Source organism: Arvicola amphibius, chromosome 5, assembly GCF_903992535.2.
Source record: "Arvicola amphibius chromosome 5, mArvAmp1.2, whole genome shotgun sequence".
NCBI classification, from domain to species: domain Eukaryota; kingdom Metazoa; phylum Chordata; class Mammalia; order Rodentia; family Cricetidae; genus Arvicola; species Arvicola amphibius.
In genome coordinates, this window is record NC_052051.1 from 81,520,324 (window position 1) to 81,537,380 (window position 17,057).

Consider the following 17,057-nt stretch of genomic DNA (forward strand, 5'->3'; position numbering starts at 1 on the left):
TTACTTTATAGTCTCTGCTGCTCCAGCTGTTTGGATTCCTAGAGAGGTCTCATCTTGTCATTGGTCACCTGACTTGCTTTGGTTATATTATTTCCTTAGTCTTCATATTTTTGGAGTGTGAGTTAGTTCATCTTTGATGAGGTTTTCTCTGGAAATGATTAACAATTTGGGCTAAAATTGTTAAATTTCACTCTGTTTTACTTCATTTCTTGTTAATTTATTAGTTAAGAAAATAATGCTTCTTCAGGTATTCTAGAGGTAGCATAGAGATAAATTCACTTTCCTGTACCAGCTCCTCAGCTTGAGTAGCCAAACATCCAAACCTTCACACAGACTCTGTTAAACCCACGCCTGCATGCATGCTACCTTCTATTAAACTTGCCAGGGGGATCCTCGGCCACCACCTCAAGCTCAGGTCTAGGAAGAGGACTGTGTTCTGTTGCTTGTGTCTCCCAGTGGCTGGCTTGTCCTGCTGCTGAAGCTGAGCATCACTGAGCATAGCCATAGCCTCTGTCCTCCTGGGTGCCGCAGTGTCTCCCATTTGCCTTGAGTTTCTGCTTTGTTCTTGGACCCAGGGATTTCCCTTTTCCTGTGGCCTCAGCTGCAGGTTGAAAAAGAGTTTTGTTGTATTTCATCCTGGATTTTTATGTGTTTTACAGCAAGAGGATTTTTGAAAAGAAAGACTCTGTGTGTTTCAGCTTCCACAAATTTGTCAGACCCTGATCCATCATTGTCTCCTTCCCTGTCCTGTTTGCCCTGCGGGTTCATGACTTCTTCCCTCCACCCCCCCCCCCCAAGAAGAAACAGAGGAAAACACAGTAGACAAAACACCCGCCTTCGTGAAATTCCAGAGAGTTAAGAGTGGCTGTGTTGTGGAGGCTACCACACCTAACCAGCTTTCCCTGGGTACTGTGTTCCTGTCTGCTCTCAGTCACACAAAAACTGACTTTCTTGGTCGTAACTGTGCTGGTGCTTTGAGCTCAAATGGCACGAGCTGTAATTTAATCGCTCCCAGGAGAGCATGTGAAATCTTCCCACCTTACAGCCGAACTTGCTAATAGAGCCAGTGGGCTGCCAACACACGAGTCTACACGTGAGTTCCTGCAAACTGCTGGAATTTTCCAAGCTTGGGATAGTTAGGTGAGATTGTCAACTTGCTTACCCTCTCATGAGAAGCAGTTGCTGTCTTTGGACTATAAGTGAGACTTGTTTGTTGGAATCGAGTAAATTATGAGTTTTTCATGGAGGTCTTTCTTTCAACTGTTGTCAGTATCCTTGAAGTAATGGGTCAAGGGGTGATGGTTGTGTGTGAAGACTTCATCCTAAAACTGATCCAAATCTTGTGCACATCGCTGTCAAACAGCAGAATTGTTATTTTTTGATATATCAAATGGTAAACCAATAAAATCCATAGTTGTTATCTTTGCCAATATCTTAAGCAGTCATATCATAGATATATTTAGTGAAATTTATTGCTTGCAGACTGTTATAACTCATGAATTATTGAAAGTATCAACATCTGGAATACTCTCTTTGCTCATTCCAAATTCTTTTAATATGGCTTATGTTGAGCTGTCTCACTGGCTTCTGTCCATCCCACTGATGGAGGCCACAGCCAGATGAGGGTTCTTATAAATGATTGCCTTCCTTTCCAAGAAATAGGAAGATGAAATGTCAACTTTTTCCTCTACTACCTGAAAAGCAATCAGTGGCCACCCTTCCTGCTCTTCTTGACAGTAGTTTGGCACTATAAATGAAGGGTGGGCATCTAGCCAAATGCAAATTCGGAGCTATATAGAGGAAAGATTGAAGTGGCTAAGCCTCACATAATAGCAGGAATTTTCAAGAGGCAGGCAGGTGGGTTTAACCCCTGAGCCTTCAGTAAGTTAACTGCAACCCAGACGTTTCTGAACTGTGCATTTTAATCCTCCTTTACTGCTCATGATCTGAGTGACTTGAGGTGAGTGAGGGACTCACCCCCTGCAACAGTTTGGTAGTCTGTAGGGCTGGGCTTAAGCATGCTCATGGCCGCAGAGGAGTATCGCAGTTAATTCCTGATTACTTATTGGTGCCTGAACTTTCAAAGAAAAGGACATTTTGGAATCAGATCTGAGTTCAAGAGTGTTCACTGGTTTGATCTTGAGTAGGATTCTTCCTTCTTTGAAATTCATTGTCTTTATTGGTAAAGTGGGAGTCATGTAGGATGATTCTTGAGTGGGATGATTATAAAAAATTAGAGGTATAATTTATAAGGACATTTTTATAAATGGCACAGTACTTTAAAAAGTTGTTCTTTTATAGACAGGCACTAATGCAACTGACCCTCAGCACCTGTGGGGGATTGGTCCCAGGGTCCCTGTGGATAATAAAATCCACTGATGGTTAGATCCTAGTGTAAAGTGGTGTAATTGCACATAGTCTGTGCACGTTTTCTTGTAGACAGATAATCTCTAGATTGCTTCTAATGATTGGTTAAGTGTAAGTGCTTTACGAACATCAGTTTTACTTTATTGCTCAGGGAATAAGAACAAGAAAGGAAAGTCTCTACACGTTCATTACAGATTTAGTGTTTCAAGTATTTTCAATCCACAGTTTGTTGAACCTTTCTATGCAAGACCCACAGATACAGAGGTCAAGATATATAGTGCTGTATCGCATGGAAACATGAATTTAGAATTGGATGGGACTCTGTAGCAGAAAATTGAAATTTACAGAGGGATATTCTTTGTATCCAGGTGATTGTCTGGCGTATTTTCTGTAGTCTAGTCTTTACACCCCCAACAGTAGCATTCTGCTTACTCAGTTCTTACAAGCAAAGAAAGGGAGACATGTTTATTTCAGGACCTTCCTCCTAGGATGGGATGTAGGTCAGTGGTAGTCTGCCTAGAATGCGCGAAGCCCTGGTATGACCCCTAGATTACAGGCTCATCCTCACCGTCATTCCTCAGACCACTGTGTCACCTCATTTCTTCAGTGAGGAAGCACATGGCCTGTCCTATGTGGGAATTCTCTGATTATTTCTCTGAGATTTCAACTGATATAATTGCTGCCAAATTTTCATGGAAATTATTTTCAGCTTATGAACAAACTTGGCTCTCAAATTAAATAATGAACATGGTAGTGCATGACTAACTTGACCATGTGAATGTAGAAGCACTCTTCCCAGCTGAGTAACTAGACTACCAAGTAAGTATTGTGGATCAGTTTTAACCTGTTGCTGAGCTGGCATGAAAAGAAGCTGAGCCTCAAAATAAACTGGCCCTTGGTGCCTGGGAGTATGGGTGCGTAGCAAGGACTCGGTGTAGAAATCTACATTTGTTGTTGATCGGAAGACTCAGCCTGATCACTGTGTGAAATGGGGGATGAAGATGCAGGACTTGTTACCTGTGACCCATCTACATCAAGACATGGAGAGCTGTGTCTTGGTGACATGAAAAAGTAACCTGCCTAGATTGGCCCAGGACTGAGAGCTGTGCTCACAACCCCTCTACCACATGTGGACTATGGGCCAAATTCACACCATGAGGCTAGTCCAGATAAGCTTTGGGAGGAACTGGACAGAGCATGTTTGTAACACCCAGACCCTGTCGTGGGGAATTTCTCCTCAGTCTGAGTCTTAGATCTCCCAGTAAAGTTCTAGTGAGTAGCTCACCACCGGAACCCACAAACTCTTGAAGCCCGAGTGAGAGCAGCAGAAACAGCTGCTGAGACTTCCAGTTTAGACTAGAGTAGTAGATCCAGAGAGACAGAGGTGGAGACTGTGAAGTGATGCGCAAACAGTGGTATACAGAGGTGTGCAGCTGACACTGGGAGCTGCAGGGGAAGAGGAGTAGGAGGCCTTTTGGAAAGGGCCATGGCTGAGAGTTTGCAGAACTGTCGTATGATGCCAGGCCTCAGGCCAAGGAAGACCACAACAAACCACAGGCAAGTTATACATATAAATGGCAGTTAGGAGGCAATTGAAGAAGATCTTGTATGTCCAGAGGACAGAGACAGGGTTGAATTTACCCTCACCACTATGGCTCCCAATGTCTTCAGACAGAGAAAGGGAGGTACATGTGGTCAGATGTCAGAAAGAAGCTTAAGAAGAAATGCCTGGAGACGGGCAGCAGGAACTGCAGACTGGATTGGCAGCCGCTGTTGTCGGGTTGACGTTGCCTTAGTCTGCTGGTCTTCAGTCTTTATCTTCTATGTATGTTCCTCATCAGTGCCATTTGGCCTCAGGCGTTATTCTTGTTTTTCAGAACAGCCAGTTAGTATTTGGTAGGCAGCAGGTTGACTTCAGATTTGTCTTCAGATCTTTCCTCTGTGAACTAAGAAATCTTGCTTGAAGCCCATCAGCACACTCTGAAAGAGAGCTGTGGTTAGTCAGGACTCTAGAGGTTTAATGGTTAAGGCAGAATGGGCCACATTACTGATTGCCCCTTTCATATCTCCCAGCCACCATTAACATAAATATCATCTCACCATTTAGACAGGGGACACCACCCTTCTGCGAGAGAGTAGCATGATGCAAACTTTTAACCCTCTCGGTGCTGCCTTTGCTTTAGAAGCCTTGGCCCATGTCCAGCCACAGTCTCTTTGAACCTGGGTGAGGCAGGAAAGAGTTAACTCTGTCAGTGTTGCCCTTTGACCACTGCAGGATAAGAGGCATGATGAAATACTTTTCAAAGTCTTCTGTGGAAACACATCATGCATAATTGGAACAAAAAAGAATAAATCAAAGCTTTCTCCCCCCCCCCCTTTAGTCTGGTAATTCATAATTGAAACCACATTGAGGTAAGGGTTGATAACTTCAAAACAACCAACAAGACTGCTGTTCTGTCAAGGTAGGAATAGGTAAGGCAGCTCATTACGTGGGCTCCAGGCTTCTGTGCAGCAGCCCGTTCTCTCTTCCTCTCGTCTCTGACGTCTCACTTTTCACTCAGGAACATACCTCTGTTTACATCAAACATTGGCTGACTCAAACGTCTGTCCACGCTCTTGTTTCTGATGAAGTTATACAGAGGGACATGAAGCATCTCTGACGTGGCAAGCAATGGGAATTGAGTTTCCCGCGTTCCCTGTCTTCTGTGCTGGTATTGGGTTTGGTCAGATTGACAGAGACCTGGAATTGGTCATGAAACATGGATTTCTCCCTCCTGATTCTTACAGTCCCCAAGTAAACCCAGCAAGATCATTTCAGAATGGCTGGCAAAGGTCATTTTGTTTCTGCACAGTAATCATGGCCAAAATGACTTTGGGCTACTATAATCTTTGATTCTAAGAACTTCAGGACAGGGCCACCAAGGGACTGGGAGGGACAGCTTCCTCCATGTGCAAGCTAGTCGCCTGAGGTTGAGTCTTTTGAAAGAGAAATCATTTGATTACCTTTGACTTTAACCTCGGTCTCCCTTGGCCTCCCTTGCAAGACATCCTGAAACCTGAGTCTGCTAGGAAGGAGCCTCAAGCCTTCCACTGAAATGAAAGCAAGCACTTCCCTGTGGCTGGCACTGAGACTGGACAGTCGTCATGGCTACCATAATCTACTTCTGTGTGACTTCCGTTTAACAGTGAAAGGTTTCTTCTTGGCACTTGCGTAGCAAATACCCATTGTCAGGTTAAGGCCAGCAGAGTAGAGGATAGATAAGAGAAAAGCCAGGCATTTGGGGCAAAGCCAGTGCTTTGTTAAAGCAACACCTACTTCTTCGTCCTCCTCATAATATGTCGGAGTGAGCAGTTTCTTGTGATATCACAGGTTTGGTAATTGCCTTGGTACCTATTGTCCTAACTCACGATGGCTTCACCTTCTTTCCTGTCCCTACTGCTGGGTGCATCTTGCAATAGTGGAGACCTAATCAGCCTCCAGGATTAATTGCCAGCATTGTTTGCTTTTTCCTGGCAGAAGGCAAAGTCTTGAGTAAATTATGGAGGTTTGAATTTGCCTGATTTCCTGCAGAAAGTGGGGTCAAGAGGTCCCAGACTGTAGACACTCTCTGTGACCAGCCAGCAGGGGTCAGTCCTGAAAGGTATTTCAGAGGTGACTAAATGCCATTTTTGAAATGTCCCTCTCCAGTGGGATATTTCTCTGGGCTTGGTTTGTTGACCTTACCCCAGGAGCACAGAGCTTCTGCAAAGGCATAAGCCCCAATTAAAAGCTGCCTTTTCTCTACCTCGCTGCAGCCAATGGGATTGTATTTAAGAAGCCCATTCCTTGCCAGGACAAACTACCTGTGAACTTTAAAGGTAGCCATGTTCATTTATCAGTAAAACACCACTCAGGAGAAGAAAGCTTAAAGAGAAACAAGTAAGATGGTCGTGGAGCTGGAAAGGCCTGCCATAGAGTTTCTCATGCTCACGCTGTGGCTTCAGCCTTTCTGATTCCCCTCAGATATCACCCCGCAGGATCCAGGCTCCTCCTGTCTGCTGAGCTTTCTGCGCAAGCTGCTCAGAGAGCTGCCCTCCTCTGCTTGTCCCCACTGCAGCTTGCCTCCCCAGGGTAAGGGGCTGTTGTTGGGTCTCTGCTTGCTGAGGTGGGATCCTGTTTGATACCGTTGTACTGTCTGCTGTCTCAGCATTGTAATTTGTCTTTCTACACTGCTGGCCTTCCCACCCAGTTTACCTCACTGTTGTGTGAGTGAGGAATGTGTTCATCTTTGCATCTTGAACACTGATCTGGGCTTGGAGAATATGATTAGGAAATGCAGACGTAATGAATTTGTTCCTGAAACAACCCTGGTAGGAATGGTTTCTGCACTGCCAACTCACTGTAGCAGACAAAAACACACAGTGGGAGGATCGGGGTCTGTTTCATGTTTGCTTTGAACTAATAGCCATGTATTCTATCCTACGTGTTTGCATACACATTCTCATGTAAACATCATTCCACAGGGAAATAGGTACTATCACAGTCCCATTCTTAAAGATGAGGAAATGGCTGCCGACAGAAATATGTTTTATTATGTCATAATGCTGATCATTGGCAAGACCTCTGCTTCATTTAAATATTGCAATATACTATATTTCTGAGCATGATGAGATTCTTGGAAAGTACTTCTAAGATGAATTAATCAATTCAGAAACTATTTCAAAATCCGGGCTTCCTGCCTCTGCATAGGGGACAAATGAAGTGGACCTGGGTCATGGGTCCAAAGTGTTGCCGGCAGTGGGTGTTATGTCTCTTGCCCTCACACACAGAGCCTTTACTGTGGCTCAGACAGAGGCTCAGAAGGGAAAGAACAGATTGTGGAAATAAAAATCGTGTATTTGAAGGAGTAGCAGGGTCCATGCTGAGGAGACCTGAGATTGCTTAGACTGCCCCACTTTTGAGAGGTGTGACCAGCAGCTACACGAGGTCAGCCATTGGCTTCACTTCCCCAGTGTCTGTGGATGCCCAGGACTGTACCTCCCCTCTCTTGTGCCAAATAGCACCATCTAGAAAGGTAACAACAATATCATGAAGATTTAATAGAGAAACTGAGGCACAGAAGACTTGAAGTACTTTGCCCAAGTTGCACAGCTAAGAAAGAGAAACCCTGCTCAGATTGAGGCCTCCTGATTCCCAAACTCTCTCCAAATGCGCTGACTCACCCTGGGAGTCACTGGAGTGAGCCCTGGCAGTGCATCGCAGAATGGTCTGTCTCTGATGGATCTGTAGCTCACATGTGCCTCCTTGCTCATCTCAGTCTCTGGAGTTCCAGGAAGGGGCTGGCGAGATTTCAGTTCCTTAAGCTCCTTTCCATCTGCCCTACATGTGCTGCCTTCCCTGATGCTCCAGCCCCGTTTGGGAAATGGCAGCTCTTCCCAGCAAACCCTTTCCTTCTTTCCTTCCTGACTGCCACTTCCTAAAGACAGCTGGGACGAAATCTGTCAGCTCACCAGACAGGGCTCCTTCCCCTGGCAGCACCTTGAAATCAGAACCAGGTACCTTCAGGGTGCCTCAGGTTAAATTCCAGGGCACCCATTCTTTGAAGCTGGCTTTGCATGTCTCTGGGCCTCCTCCTCTGCATGCTGTGCAGGCATCCAAGTGCATTGGCGTGCTTGTCCCTCCCCTCACAGCACAGACCTTGTTTTGTTGTCTTAATCGATTTTCCTTCTGTGTCTGTGGGATATTTACCTTTGCAAATTTATGTGACCACTTTGTCTCAGGGTTGTATGTGTGGTGTGTTTTTGTATGTATTTTTTTGCAGTCAAGGTTCTCAGGGATAGATTCTCATTTATTGGCCTAGAATTGATAATAAGGATCAAGAATTTTCAGGACTTTTGTCTCAGTGAGGAGGTAGCAAATGCTGGCCTCCCTTTCCGCCTACTTCCTGAAGCCCTACCCAGCTGAGTGTGTGTAGAACGTGGGAGGGGCTGGTCTTCCAGAGTCAAGTTGCCTGGGCTATTTAGGTTCTATCACTGACAAGTTAGCTCTCCTTGAACACAATTTGTGGTCTCAAGCCTGGAACTTCCATCACCTGTGATGAGAACAGTCCTGTCTTGGGTTGTGAGTTTCAAATGAGCCAATGCTTATTAAACCCTGTGCATGGACTTAGGTGCCACTCACTGAGACTCACCGAGACTCACTTAGTTCCACACATTAGATAATCTTACATGCTTCTTTAAAAAGAACAGCCTCTCTTTTTTTCCATTTCAAGTTATGGGTTTCAAGTGTACCTTAAGGCATATCATCTCTGGGCATGTGGGTTGGGACCGTAAGGGCTCTCGCACCTGAATGGTCCTGGAGGAGCACTTGTTCAGTTCCACAGAAGTCAGGACAAGATGAAGACTGAGACTTGAAACAGATGTAGTCAGCCACTGTCCTCAGACTGCAGCTCAGAGTCAGTACGATGTCATGGCTCTCTTGGCTGTGAAGTCTAATGACAGCCATCTCTGGCCACATAGGCTTTAATATCCTGGTCATATTAGGGCTGCAGGGATCCCATTCAGACTCCTGAGTCCCCGCCTCGTGTGTACTCCATGTGTTTGTGTACATTTCCTTGCCTGCACTGTCACATCTGGAAGACAGCTGTTATCACATGTGGTGATGGGTGTCTGTCAATGGCATAGATGAGATTGATAGGGCACCCGGGGAATCCCGAGTCTAAGGGCTGTCGGGAAGTGCAGGGTAGCCATCATGACAGATGGGACTTTGTCCATTCTCCTCCCGATGGGCTTTTAGCATGCTAGCATACGATTGTGGGTCTAGTTAATAACACTTTAAGAATCACTTAGATGGGAAGGTTGCATATATTTCATCAGTTTTTTAATGTAATATGCAGGACCATTGTATTCTGTGTATGTATAGTGCATGTGTGTGATGGGGGGTGAGAGGGAGTATGGGATGCACAGTTTTCAAGGACAGTGCAACTCTGCTGTATTCTCGAAATGGGTGGGTTGTAGAGAACATGAATTCTATTCCAAGGAAGCCTTTAAAATGTGTAAGATTATTTTAATAATAGTTTATTATCTGTCATTAGCACAGCATAATTTTTATCTACATTGTTATATTTAAACTATTTGACATTCTAATGGTAGATAAAAGATTGCATTTCTTTTATTACCTTTTTCTCTTACTTTCAAAACTTTATTTCGACTAAATTTCTAATTTACAGAAAGATTTTAAGACTTGTCCATCGAATTCATCTTCACAACCCTTCCCCTTTGCCGAGAGTGTCCCTCTTCCCCTGTGCAGAAATGGTGACTTGCTTCATTGTTTTGTCTTTCTGTTTTGTCTATTTCTCTCTATATTTTAAATGCCCCTGTGTTTTTTCTTTCTGAAGCTCTTTCCTTTCCCATCATATACTAAGACCATACTTAATTTCTTTGATAGATTCATTTTTTCATATTCTGTGGTTTGAAAGCTTTTTTGTTCATTTGTTTGTTTTTCTGGGACAGCCTAAATGAAATGTTCTACCATCCTGTTTTTTTCTTCTTTTTTGTCCTGTTTTTTTTTCTCTCTCTCTCTTTTTTTAAATCTGGCTTGGAATATTTTACCTTCTTTTAGCTTAGAAACCTCACCCTTAAACAATCTTTCTCTGTCTCTGTCTCTGTCTCTCTGTCTCTGTCTCTCTGTCTCTCTCTCTCTCTCTCTCTCTCTCTCTCTCTCTCTCTCTCTCTCTCATGGTTTTTTAACGTCCAAGAGTTCTTTCTATTTGATAGATATTTTAAAATAAAAATAGCCTTTTCATGGGTGGAAACTCTTCTCTCCTGGGGATATCATTTGTAGGTTTGTTTCTGTGCATCCATTGTCTGTCTATTCTGAGCTTAGTCTATTCCTTTAGTCTGTTGAAGATGCTCTTGAACTGTCTGTGATTCTAGAATCTGTTTATAATTAGGAGGGAGCCACTAAGAGCGGATCAGAAGGTCTTTGTGAACCCAAGTACTGCCTGAGGGCTTCCCTGAGAACTGGAGGTGCCAAGACAGCCACATGGCTGGGAACAGAGCAGGGAAGGCAGCAATAGGGCTCCTCACTCAACACTGAAGTTTTTACACTGAGGTTTCCTCCCATGCCTGTGCTCCTGTCTGGAGATCCCGTCCATTTCTACAGAGAGTCAACCTGGCTGAGCTGGAGAAAGGGAGGGCTTGTGACCTGGAGTCCCACTTCCTGACCCAGCTTTTTAACCAGCCCTGCTTTCAGCACCGCAGCTCCGTCCTTTACACAGAGTGAGTCCTGAGCTCCGAGTTTCCGCTCCCAGGCTCCCCACCCAGTTGTTACAGGTGGGCACCCCCACTCTGCCCTGTGGCCCTCAGTCCTCCAGCCTTTCTGCTCCTCTTCCATCTCACTGGCATTATAGAGTATGTCTATACTCTATAATTATGACGACATTCTTTTGTCGTCATAAATTGCCACCTCAGTAGTTGGTGGGGGAGGTAGATGTGTGCTTTAAATCTGCTGTGTGGAAATGTCGTCTCAGCTCAGGTGTTCTGTGCCCATTTCATTGCTGTCAGATGGTGTGCAGGGGACCCTTGTGACAGTGTTTAGCTCTTGCTGGTATTACTGCAGCTCCTTCTCTGACCCACACCGTCCTGTCCTCTTGCAGAAGTGGACTAGTGTGAGCAACCCTCTCTTCCTCCCGCTGATCCCGCCACAGTCACAAGGCTTCACCGCCATCGTCCTCACCTACGACCGTGTGGAGAGCCTCTTCCGGGTCATCACTGAGGTGTCCAAGGTGCCCAGTCTCTCCAAGCTGCTAGTGGTCTGGAACAATCAGAATAAAAATCCCCCAGAAGGTAAGAGGAATGAAGAGGTACAGTGCTTGGTGGAGCCCATTTAGGACTTTCCTGTACCCCTTAGTTGCACCAAGAGTGGACACACACTCCCATCCCCTCCCAAGCTAAGGCAACCTGACCCTGCTGTTCTCAGTCATTTCACCCATAGGATTCTAGGGTGGCCCAGTGAACTCTGTGCCCTGGCATGCTCTGAGCCACAAGTGTGAGGAGTCAAGGGGATCAAAGGCTATCCGCCTTGGGAAAACAGGCCTCAGCTTCCCTCTGCCATCCCAGCCGATTTGTTTACATGAAAACTTAGTTTAAAGGACATTAGTTTTCTGCTTCTTATCTCTGTTCTGATATGGAGCCCTCCTTCAGGAAACCAAGACAAAACAAAAAATAGCCCCAGTTCTGGTTGGGAGGTCAGCTGCCCAGCCCCTGTAGCCTTGCAGTCTAAAGGAGATTCTCGCAGGAACTGGCCAGTTGCTCCATCACTTTGTCCCCCGTTGGCCACCCCTGTCATCTGCTATGGAAGCTAGGGTTGAGGCCTATTTGATTAATTGGATTTGTTTTTAATTCGTGATGCACAGGAGTTCATCCCACCTGCATTTAGCTTTTCATTCAGCCTGTGCATTACTGACCCTAATCCCAGGACTTCAAAGCTCCTGCCATTTAGAGCCTATTAAAGCCAGGAAGTTTCTGATGGATTAGAGCGAGGAATGAGTTTGAAGTTTGTAATGTGCACCACTGTCACTGATAAGGCCTGGTTTATTGCCTGACAGTAGTGTCTGTGCTTTTTATGACCAGTCCCTTTAATTGGTTACACTGAAGTCACCATGGCCAGCCCTGGAAACCACCAGCAGTAGATCTAGATTCCAGGCTGGGCGACAGCCTTATTTCTCTCTCTGAGGAAACTCAGAATTTGCTGGTGAAAATTCGTTAGTGTCTCCCAACACGTTTTTTTAAAAATGTACTTTGTGGCATGTTTAGTCTCTGGAAGAGTCATATGCTCTCTTTTTAGGTTTGAGGAGCCACAGAGTAAAATAGCTTTTTAATTTTTTTGAACTTTATTTATTGTGTCTGTTATGATGATGTATGTGTATGTAGGTACATGTGTGCCACAGCGCTCATGTAGAGGTCTGAGGACAACTTGTGTGTGTGTCTGCCTGCCTGCCTGTCTGTCTATCCATATGCCATTGCATGTGTGTGGAGGTCAGAACACAACTGGCAAGACTGTGACTTTCTACCATGTGGGTCTGGAAGATGGAGCTCCAATGGTTAGGGTCGGTGGCAAGCACCTTTACGGATTGACTGTCTCACCAGCTCACATACCATTTTCACGTGAGTTCCTGGGATCAAACTCAGATTATCTTGTTGTCTAAAGGGCCTTTACTTGATGAGTCATTTCTCTGGCCCAGTAAATAGCTCTTCTGAATAAAAACCCAAGGTGATGTCCCAGAACATAGCTGCTTTTTTATTATGCCACTCTTTGTTCCTTCTTACTCTAGCATGACCAGTTTTCAGAATGTCTATCTTGTTTGGCTGATTCTTAATAAGAAAAGAATGCTGTATGTGGTGGAGTACACCTAAAATCCATCCACGGTGATGATGGTGGTGGTGATGGTGATGATGGTGGTGGTGGTGGTGGTGGTGATGATGATGATGATGATGGTGATGATGATGGTAGTGGTGGTGATTATGGTGATAATGATGATGGTGATGGTGGTGGTGGTGGTGATGATGGTGGTGGTGGTGGTGGTGGTGATGATAGTGATGATGGTGATGGTGGTGATGATGATGATGATGGTGGTGGTGGTGGTGGTGGTGGTGATGATGATGATGATGGTGATGATGATGGTAGTGGTGGTGATTATGGTGATGATGATGATGGTGATGGTGGTGGTGGTGGTGATGATGATGGTGATGGTGGTGGTGGTGGTGATGATGGAGAAGAAAGGTATAGGATAAGAAGGTGTTGACATAATCTAAGATGGAAAGACAAGGATGACAAGGGAAGAAAACCGCAAAAGAATTTATTATTATTATTATTTATTATTATTATTATTAATTGTTATTATTTCAACACAGGGTTTCTCAGTGTATCCTGACTCTCCTGCAACTCAATCTGTAGACTAGGCTGATCTTGAATTCACAGAGATCCGCCTGCCTCTGCCTCCCAAGTGCTGGGTTAAAGGTGTGAGCCACCACTGCCTGGCCATAAAAGAAATTTTAAACTATGAGGGCAGGGATTAGAGAGAGCATCTCTGGGACTCCTGGCTTTCCAGTGTAGCTGCCTTTTTTCCAATGAAGTGAACTGGAGGTCCAGGTCCTGTACTGTTGACTGGCCCCTTCACTTACAGAGGATGCTCCTGCTTTAAGAAGTGAGACACACCTTCCACTCTGCAGCCGTGTGCATGTATTTGCTCCTGTCTCTAAGGCCATCCTAGAGGATGGCCACCAAGCCCCAACCTTCAGCCCTACCCTCAAGACCAACTATAGGTTCTGCCGGCTGGTGATAGAGATGCTGGTGACTGATTGGCTCTTTCCACTGGCCAAATATGTACTGAACTATCCCTCTGTGCTCCGTAAGCACATACAGTTGTCATCTGCCAGTCAAAAATAAAGTAGTGCATAAAGCCTGCCAAAGAGGCTTCTCCTCCTTGAAGCCACTTTACCAGCTGTGGGTCTTAGTCACTTCTCAGGGACAGGAATGAGGAGGAAGAAGTTGTTTGCTTCCAGCACTGCGAGATGAAAGACAGAGTGCATTTGGAGCAGGGTAACCCTGTTAATTTTTGGTAGACCTTACTAAAATATAGTGGTTATTATTATGACCATGAGTGTAGTTTAGTTTTTGAATACTTGAGTCTAAGGAGGAAAGAGCCTGACGAGTCTTAGGTTGTGGCATATGTCAGCTGGGCTGGCTGTTTCTGCAGTGTTCAGGGAGAACGCGGTCATATGTGATCTCCTGTGGGCTGTTTGTTCAGTTGGTAGGCGGGTGTCAGCTGTTGTCTTTGTGTCAGCCAGTCAGACTTCTTCATAGACAGATCAGAAAAAGAAAAAGAAAGAGACAAGCTTAGAGCTTTGAATACTAGAGGTGAATGTGATGTTTTTCACTTTCTCTACATTTGCTAAGATAAATACTGTGGTTAGCATGGCTGCTGCTGGGTGGATTAGCGGAGGCAGCAGTCTATTCTTTCCCAATTTTCTTTTTTTTCCCATTTTCAAACCCAATCAAATACTTTTAACTTTGGGTTATAGTTAAGTCTAAATTGCTGGGTTTAAAGTTTAAATAAAGATGTAGGCGGGGCAATAGAATCTCCAGTGAGTTTTCAGCACATCGTCTTTGAGGTGTGTCAAAAGAAAAAGGCCACTACCCCTCTTCCTTCCTCCCAGATCTTCAGCTCTAAACTTGATGGATATAGAGAATATTCGCATAGCCATGCACATTTTTTCCAGGTGTAGTTCAATCTTTAAAGTTTTTGTGTGTTTGATAACTTTGGGGGGGGGGTAAGAAAATTACTTTTTCTTTCTTTTTTTTTTCCTGAGTTTTTTTTTTTTTTTTTGAGACAGTTTCTCTGTGTAGCCCTAGCTATTCTGGAACTCACTCTGTAGACCAGGCTGGCCTCAAACTTAGAGATCTGCCTGCCTCTGCCTCCCAAGTGCTGGGATTAAAAGCATGTGTCATTACCATCCGGCAAAAAAAAAAAAATTTATATGGTATCTTTTGGTCATGTCTTTCTCCTTCCCCAGTATTGCTCAGATCTTCCCCATCTCCCTACCTATCCAAATTTATGTTCCTTTTTTTCTCTTGCTCTCTTTAAAACAAGAAATAAATAACAAAACACACACACACAAAAGCAGAAGCCAAGATAAAAAGAAGACCTATAAGACAAAATGCCCAAACAAAATAAAATGAGAGTAAAGATCTACAAAAATACCATTGAGTTCATTTTGTGTTGTCCAGATATTCCTGGGTGTGGGCCTGCCCTAAGTATGGTTTATATACCCAGTGAGACTTGCCACTGAGTATCAATTGCAGATAGCTTATTGCTTAGAGTGGGAGCCTTCTGGCTTGAACCTATGCAGGCGTTGTACGTGCTGTCACAGTCTCTGGGAGTTCATATGTGCAGAAGTCCTGTTGTCACCCATCATCTCTGTCACCATCTTTCTGCCTCCTCTTCCACATAATTCTCTGAGCCTTGAGGGGAAGGCTTTGATGAAGACATCCCATTGAGAATGGAGCGTCTTTCACTCTCTCCGTGTTGCTCAGTTGTGGGTCTTAGTTCCCATCTGCTTCAGGAAGAAACTTCTCTGATGAGGGCTGAGCAAGGCACTGATCCATCAGTACAGCAGAGTGTCATTTGGAGTCATTTTTTAAATTGCTGTGTTCCTTTAGCAGGCCAATAGTATATGGTTTTCCCCTAGACCTATGACTTAGCTACTCTTGGGCTCTCAGCAGTGTCAGATACAGATTCACCTCATCGAGTGGGCCTTAGAGCCGATCAGAAAGTAGTTGATTACTCCCATAATATTTGTGCCAGTGTTGGGCCACTGTATCTGGCAGGCAGATCACTGCTGTAGGTTGTAGAGTCTGTGACCGGGTGATATTGATGACCATGTTTCTCCTCTAGCAGTGTGCAGAGTGCCTTCCATAACATGAATGCTAACTAGTAGGGATGACGCTTCTAAATAGACGTCATCTAAAAACTATCTGGGATAACTTTAACCAAGCAAGTGGAAAACATGTAAAATAAAAACTTTTTAAGACACCAAAGAAAGAATTGAAGAAGATACCAGAAGATGGAAAGTGCTCCATGCTTAATATTAATAGCATTAATAATGTGAAAATGGCCATCCTGTGTCTTAGTTGCTTTTTTATTGCTGTGAATAGACACTATGGCCAAAGCAACCTATAAAAGGAAGCATTTAATTTGGGATTCATGGTTTCAGGGGTGGTAGAATCCATGGTCAGAGCAATAACTCTCCAGGCCTTGTCCACTGTTCAGCATGCACAGGGTCTTCTTTCCTTTTCCTTTACATTCTAAATGGAACAGCACACACTTAGACACAGTGGCTAATCTCACATCTGTAGCAGGTAGATCAGAAATGTCACCTATTCATTCAATGTAACCAGAAGAACATGACTTATGGGGAAAACCCCCTGAATTTGTGAGGAAAAAAAAGTGACGCGAGGTGCCTTGGTAAGTCCACCAATGAGAGCCACTCCAGGCCAAAGAAGACAGAAATCCCTGCTATCATGGGTCCTGTAAGTATACTGACTGGCTTTTGTCTACACTAAGCATCAAAAGAGGTGTGTGTGAGCAAAGGGAACGTCTCTACAATAGTGGCAAAGGTGTGTGGTGTTAGGTTTGACTGAAGCGAACCCTGAACTGGCCACTGCAGAAGGGCTCATTTGCATAGTGGTTCCCTAAGACCCGACATCCCCATCCCAGAGCTGAGTTCAGTTAAGGGAGCATTGTCCCTCTTCCCTGCTGCTCCTGAGTGAGCTATCCTGACATGCCCAGCTCCATCCTGCCTACTAAGGACTGGGGATATAGGGCAGCTCCTAATGTTAATTCAGACCTGGAACTGACTAAGCCTAATGGTTGAATTTCTGAGAATTATGTTAGAATTTTGATGAGAATTGCATTGAATTGGTAGTGCGGTAGCCCCCATATGCTCCTGTGTTTGAATTCTTGGTCCCCAGTTGGTTAGAATTGTTTGGGAAGGCTTAGAAAGTTGGCCTTGTTGAAGGAGCTGTGTCACTGTGGGTGGGCTGTGAGGTTTTAAACTGCTTGGTTCCTCCTGCTTCAGCAAGGTCATCCCCTTATCCATCTGTGTGACCTTCCAGTTAGTAGAGAATCAGAGTTTGAAGAACTTTGTAA

The 17,057-nt window shown here is 44.6% G+C and overlaps 1 protein-coding gene and 1 long non-coding RNA gene across 2 annotated transcripts in view; one reads left to right on the forward strand and one right to left on the reverse strand.

Annotated features, from left to right (window-relative positions):
* The window catches only part of Ext2 (exostosin glycosyltransferase 2), a 132,690-nt gene that overhangs the window by 73,825 nt on the left and 41,808 nt on the right, over positions 1-17,057 (forward strand). Inside the window, 1 exon segment of the mRNA XM_038329603.2 lies at positions 11,004-11,193. Within this exon segment, the coding sequence (XP_038185531.1) occupies positions 11,004-11,193 (190 nt within the window).
* LOC119814180 lies at positions 2,484-8,000 on the reverse strand. Its single transcript, XR_005285371.1, has 3 exons — positions 7,570-8,000; positions 4,468-4,587; positions 2,484-4,347 (listed from the first exon to the last, which is right to left on the reverse strand). It is a non-coding gene; the product is annotated as an uncharacterized LOC119814180 (long non-coding RNA).